This window comes from Lygodium microphyllum, chromosome 14 (genome assembly GCF_053477565.2).
Source record: "Lygodium microphyllum isolate KBCC chromosome 14, Lygodium_microphyllum_v1.1.10, whole genome shotgun sequence".
NCBI lineage: Eukaryota > Viridiplantae > Streptophyta > Polypodiopsida > Schizaeales > Lygodiaceae > Lygodium > Lygodium microphyllum.
This window is the reverse complement of record NC_141148.1, coordinates 1,901,060-1,906,700: the sequence shown is the minus strand read 5'-3', so window position 1 is coordinate 1,906,700 and position 5,641 is coordinate 1,901,060. Positions and strand designations below refer to the sequence as shown.

The window sequence follows — 5,641 nt, the reverse complement described above, 5'->3', positions numbered from 1 at the left end:
TCTTCAATTTGCGTATTATCATATAATTGGTGATATTCCAACTATGATGGCATGTTTAGATTCCTGGCTAAGATGATAAAGCAAAGTGAAGTGGTCTTATAGTAATTTGGGTTAGATTCAAGTGTACTAATTATACTTTGTTGGTCAACCATTGTCATAAGATGACTATCATGATGAGAAAGATCGAGTTGATGAGAAAATTAGTTTTTAAATAATGAACTAGAGAACTTGCAATTTGGCTCAAGTTCATCAAGTGTTAACTACTAGTGGCTAACTTTAGTCACACAAATATGAGATGAAATAAGTGTACATGATTGTAATTATTTATGAGAGACTTTGCATATTCATCTTGAATGAATAGGCTATTGTGACAAAGATATTCACTCTCTTCCCAAGTAGGATGCCATTTGGAAGTAACTCATATCACCTCATCTTCAGCAAGCTCTAAATCAATAATTGCATACCATAGCTTGTCATACGTGTGGAATAGACATTCCCTTTTAGTAAAATTGAATTTCTCTACCAAGTAAGAAGCCATGCTACTTAAGGACCAACATATTAGCAATGGATCAAAAATGAGGATCAAGTTTAGTAGGGCTAATATGAAAATGAGGTTGAGCAACATCCTCTAAAATATCATGGGTTTTAGCTAGCTCAAGTTGAAATAATTGCTGGGGTGGCCTGTTAGACACATCAATAGCTATAGGCCTAGGATCCTAAGTCTCTAGCATATTACCTACCACACTATGTTAAAGTTAGTAGAAGGCTTATGTACATCACTTTCCTACACATTAGCTAATGAACATGCATTTTGAATGGTGGTAGAAGTAGCAAAAATATGATCCTATGCAACTTAGCCTTGGAATGAATCATTCATAGAGATTAAGATGCATTCTAAATAAATAAAAGAAAGAAAGAAACAAGAAAAACCCATAGGTTATGGAGAAAAGTAAATCTGGCCCCTACCAAAGTGATCAGTTCGTTTGGAAAAGGTGGAAACACCCTCGAGATTACGGAAAAGAAGAGAAAATAGAAAAACAAAAAAAGAAAATAAAGGGAGAGCAATAATAATAATAATAATAAATGATATACTATTATGGGAGAAAGGAAAGAATGTCCCTACCATAAGATGCTCAACTCTAGGAAAATGTATTATTACCCTTGGGGTGGGAAACTGGCCAAGGAAAATGTGGTGTGTTATTGTATGCAAAAAGTGGTGTGTTGCTCAAAGTAGAAGAAGCTCCTGATGAGATTCTAGTTTGCAATGCAATTACTTTTTTTATACTAATTGTAGGATATGCTCAATACGGACAAATTGTAGAAGAAGCTCATACTAATTGTAGCATATGCTCAATACAGACAAATTGTAGAAGAAGCTCATACTAATTGTAGCATATGCTCAATATGGACAAGTTGAGGCACCATGAAATGTTATGAATGAATGCCATAGTCCAAAGGTCTTTGGTGTTAATGTAGTCACCTTTCTTTGCAACTTGAACGCATGTGGTAACTTGGGAGAAACTAACACAAGGCAAATAGATTAATGAGTACATTGTTGGAAAATTCTTACACCACTACATTACTAGACATATATGTTCATTCCTAATGCTTTCAAAAGCATAACAAGGTCTTTAAGACCTTCCATTTTGTTGGAAACTACGAGGAAGACGAGAGACGAAAGGAAGAGAAGAGAGAAGAGGGATATGAGACACCGAAAGTGGAACCCCAGAAGTGTGTCAACTGAGCACACATGATAGGAATATATAGAGGGGACCTGGGGTACCTGGGGTGCTATATATAGATAGACTATATATAGCTAACACCCCCACTCAAATAAAGATCCCTTACTATGGATGAAAAAACCCTTGGGGACTCAAGGGAAAAACCCACAACTCTATACAGGCCTACCGTTATATTAATATTCAAAATATAAAATTACAAAGTTGAACTTACAAGAGCCTATTCATAGGCATCAAAGGAGCTACATCACTTGTGAATTACAACATCAACGGAGAAGGAGCTACATCACTCAGGAGCTACATCACTCCTGAATTACAACAGCCTATTCAGAGGCATCAAAAGAGCTTTATCACTCCTAAATATACAACATGTAAAATAAAGATAAGGGACATCACTTCAAAAGATAAAATCTCCAAGAAATTCCTTCAACTAAACTTGGGATGTAACCAATATATCTGTCACATCAAAATTTAAAGAAAAACATTACAGTGACATTAGAACAACACAAGGTCTATAGAGACGGTTCGCGACGCCGCTCTATAGACAACATAACACATGTGGGGCCCCATGAACAGAATATAAATAAAACAATTTGTCATCAGCTGGAATATAGACGCTCATCAACTGGAAAGAATATAAACGAAATAATGTGTCATCAGTTGGAATATAGACAACAAAACATGAGCTGGAATAACTCAACAGCTAGAATAAGGAATGAAACATAAGCTAGAACAACTCAACAGCTGGAATAATAATGAAACATCAGCTGGAACATTTCAACAGCTGGAATAAGAATGAAATGAAATATCATCCCATCAGCTCGAAACATTTCTTATAAACAAAGCGTGTAATAATTTTTTATAATAATGAAATGTAGCATGAAGAGCCAAAAATCAGCTAGAAGAAACATTGGATTACTTATCCACAATGTCCAAGAAATGCAAAAGCATAACTGAAGTTACAATGATCTTCATTTAATATTGGCCACTGGCACACCTTGAGCCTAAAGATTGTAGCAGAGGTTCTCAAAAGATACAACTAACTTGTGCTGCCTTTGAATAATCTGTTGTCAACAAGCTTATGGATGTATGGTACGTTCCAAACTCTGGATGAGGTTGCACAGCTTGCAAGGCTTCACAAAATGACCTCAAGCTGAATTCAGCTCTGAGCAATCTGCAAGCACACTTAGCTTAAGCAATGATTGACAATAATTAAAATCATTCAGAGCCAATTTTAGATATTCTGGCATAGGATGGCGCCTTATGCACCACATGAATCCAGTCATTACAGCTCTATATGCAGCATCATATACACCTATGCAGCATCATATACACCTGGAAGATCAACCACGTTGATATGGCAAAATCCTAAATATAGCCCCTCCAAGATGCCTATTAGGACAGAAGCTGTCCATGTCAGCTTTCTGATGACAAACACTTTACTACGTTTTTCTTTTTCCTCAGATTCCTCCATGACAATAACCTTTGTATGTCTTCTTTTGATGAGGGGTCTGGCAAAGTACTTCAACCTGAATGTAACCAATGAGGCCTAGATGTGCTGCCCATGTGCCATCATGCCTAGCTTTTACTTCACATAATTTGTCAACTCTTACCAGGGCCATAGCTGCCTCGCTTGCTTTTGCATGATCCCTGATGGGAATTTGAGCAGCCATCCCTCCCATTGCATGCACTCCACGTCTATGGCACGTTTGAATTAGCAACTCAGTATAGCTCTTCATGAAGTGCTGGCTCATGCCGACAAGAACACGGTCAGGAAGGAGCCTGTCTGGATGTCCCTGGAAGGTTTTTACATAGCTGAAGATGTAATCCCAAGGCCTACAGGGCTCACCCTGCATCTAATTATCTACAGCAGCAGCTTTCTGCTTTTGCCCTTCTGCAAGCTTACAAGTCATCTGGTGTCCTTCCACAGTCTTCATAGGCTCTTCTAGAGCACGCTTAACAGACTCTGCTGACTTGTAAATAAAACAAAGCATATCCTTTTGACTTACCTATCTGCTTATCAAACCCTAGAGGACCTTCTTCTTCAATTTCTCCGTACTTGGAGAACGCAGGCAGGAGCTTCTCAGCTGGCATGTCATGGGGAACATTCGCCTCATAAATCTTGCGCCCACTGGTAGATGCTGCCTGTGCAAGTTGCGATTGAGTGGACGAAGGCCCCATGGATGCAAACTGACAGACACATTTGCGGCCATCGATCTTCTTGCTAGGCTCCTTGACCGCGCGCTGCGCACCGTCCCTGTGCTTAAATGTGACAAAGCCATAGCCCTTACCTTTGCCAGTCTTCTTGTCGGGGATGACGAAGACTGAAAAAGCCGTAGCCCTTACCTTTGCCAGTCTTCTTGTCGGGGATGACGAGGCATTCTTCGATGTCACCGTAGGGTCTCTGCCCTGAGACTGCCATGCTTTCGTCAGACGCCAGAGGTGGCATCAGCAGCAGCAGCACCTCCAGCAGTCAGAGGCACAATGATGGCGTCCGCCTCTATAACCCTTTCCTGTCATCGTCCTCCTCTATAACCCTTTCCAGGAGTATCGTGGCACTGCCTTTGACCTGCGGTCCGTCAACACCCTCTATCGCCTCCCCTCGTCTCTTGAATTCCTCTTCCCGGAGGAGGTCGCCGTGCATCACCGCAACTGGAGCGAGAACTTAACCTACTACACTGGCTGCGGCTACCTCAGAGTGGGCTGGAGGCAGGGAATTTGACCTGCGGTCCGTCAACACCCTCTATCGCCTCCCCTCGTCTCTTGAATTCCTCTTCCCGGAGGAGGTCGCCGTGCATCACCACAACTGGAGCGAGAACTTAACCTACTACACTGGCTGCGGCTACTTCAGAGTGGGCTGGAGGCAGGGAGCAAAGGCCGCCTTGAGATTCTCGGAGGAGGTCTCCCAGCCGAGGACATGGACAAACAATTTCCGGTGCGAGGGGCCTTTGTTAGCGAGGTCTTTGATCTCCTGCAAGATATCGGCATGATTCATGGCTGCTTCTTGTAAAAAGGTCCATGAGCTGCTCCTTGGAGAGAGGCTCCATGAGAGAGTGGTTGTCCTCAGTGCAGACCTCATGAGAGAGCGGACGTGCTCAGCGCAGACCTCACTGTCAGACTCGCCGCCCCCCTCACAAGACATCGATGCTCTCACCTCGTCTCCGGCAGTGCAGCTGCTGGATTGGGAGATGATGCCAACAACATGTATCCGGAGTAAACACTAATGTTGGAAAGATTTTTGTGATGTTGTAGAACCTCGCTACGATACCATGTTGGAAACTATGAGGAAGACGAGAGACGAAAGGAAGAGAAGAGAGAAGAGGGATATGAGACTATGGAAGTGGAACCCCATAAGTGTGTCAACTGAGCACACATGATAGGAATATATAGAGGGGACCTGGGGTGCTATATATAGACAAACTATATATAGCTAACACATTTTGGGATATAGTATCTCGGAATGCATTTGCCAATGGATATAGTCACCATATTGGTGGTGAGAAAGAAGTTGGCAGCTTTGAGCACATGTAAAGCAAGGGCCTTTTTCCACGTGCAGTCACCTTTGTCTGCATATTGAAAGCTTGTGCCATAGTGGTAGTAGATGGCAAAGGCCAAAAACTTCATGGTCAAGTTGCCGCACTAGGGTTGCTAGGAATAAATCCAATTTTTGGAAGCACTTTAGTGGACATGTATACAAATTGTAATGCAATTACACAAGGAAGATATTTGCTTGATGAACTTCCATTTCAATATGTGGTGACCTAGTTTGCATTAATCTCAGTGGGTATCACAAAGAGATATATTTTGTATAATTATCTACCTTTATCTTTGAGCTACATGGCTGTCCTATCCTCAAGGCTCACACCTCTTTCTACTCATCCCCCTCCTTGCCACTACCCTCA

The 5,641-nt window shown here is 41.7% G+C and overlaps 1 protein-coding gene and 2 pseudogenes across 1 annotated transcript; all 3 read right to left on the bottom strand.

Moving 5' to 3' along the window:
* Positions 1-2,581: 2,581 nt before the first annotated feature.
* On the bottom strand, positions 2,582-4,383 carry LOC148025260 (UBP1-associated protein 2C pseudogene; annotated as a pseudogene).
* Positions 3,055-3,595, bottom strand: LOC148025261 (malate synthase, glyoxysomal pseudogene; annotated as a pseudogene).
* Positions 4,186-5,126, bottom strand: LOC148025259 (RNA-binding protein P-like). Its single transcript, XM_087692259.1, has one exon. It carries the CDS (start codon positions 4,879-4,881, stop codon positions 4,582-4,584), a length of 300 nt encoding a protein of 99 aa, XP_087548385.1. The 5' UTR covers positions 4,882-5,126; the 3' UTR covers positions 4,186-4,581.
* Positions 5,127-5,641: the final 515 nt, after the last annotated feature.

Excerpts from the sequence above, each read along its gene's own strand:
- LOC148025259 (XM_087692259.1), bottom strand. The coding sequence starts at position 4,881 with ATGTCTTGTGAGGGGGGCGGCGAGTCTGACAGTGAGGTCTGCGCTGAG.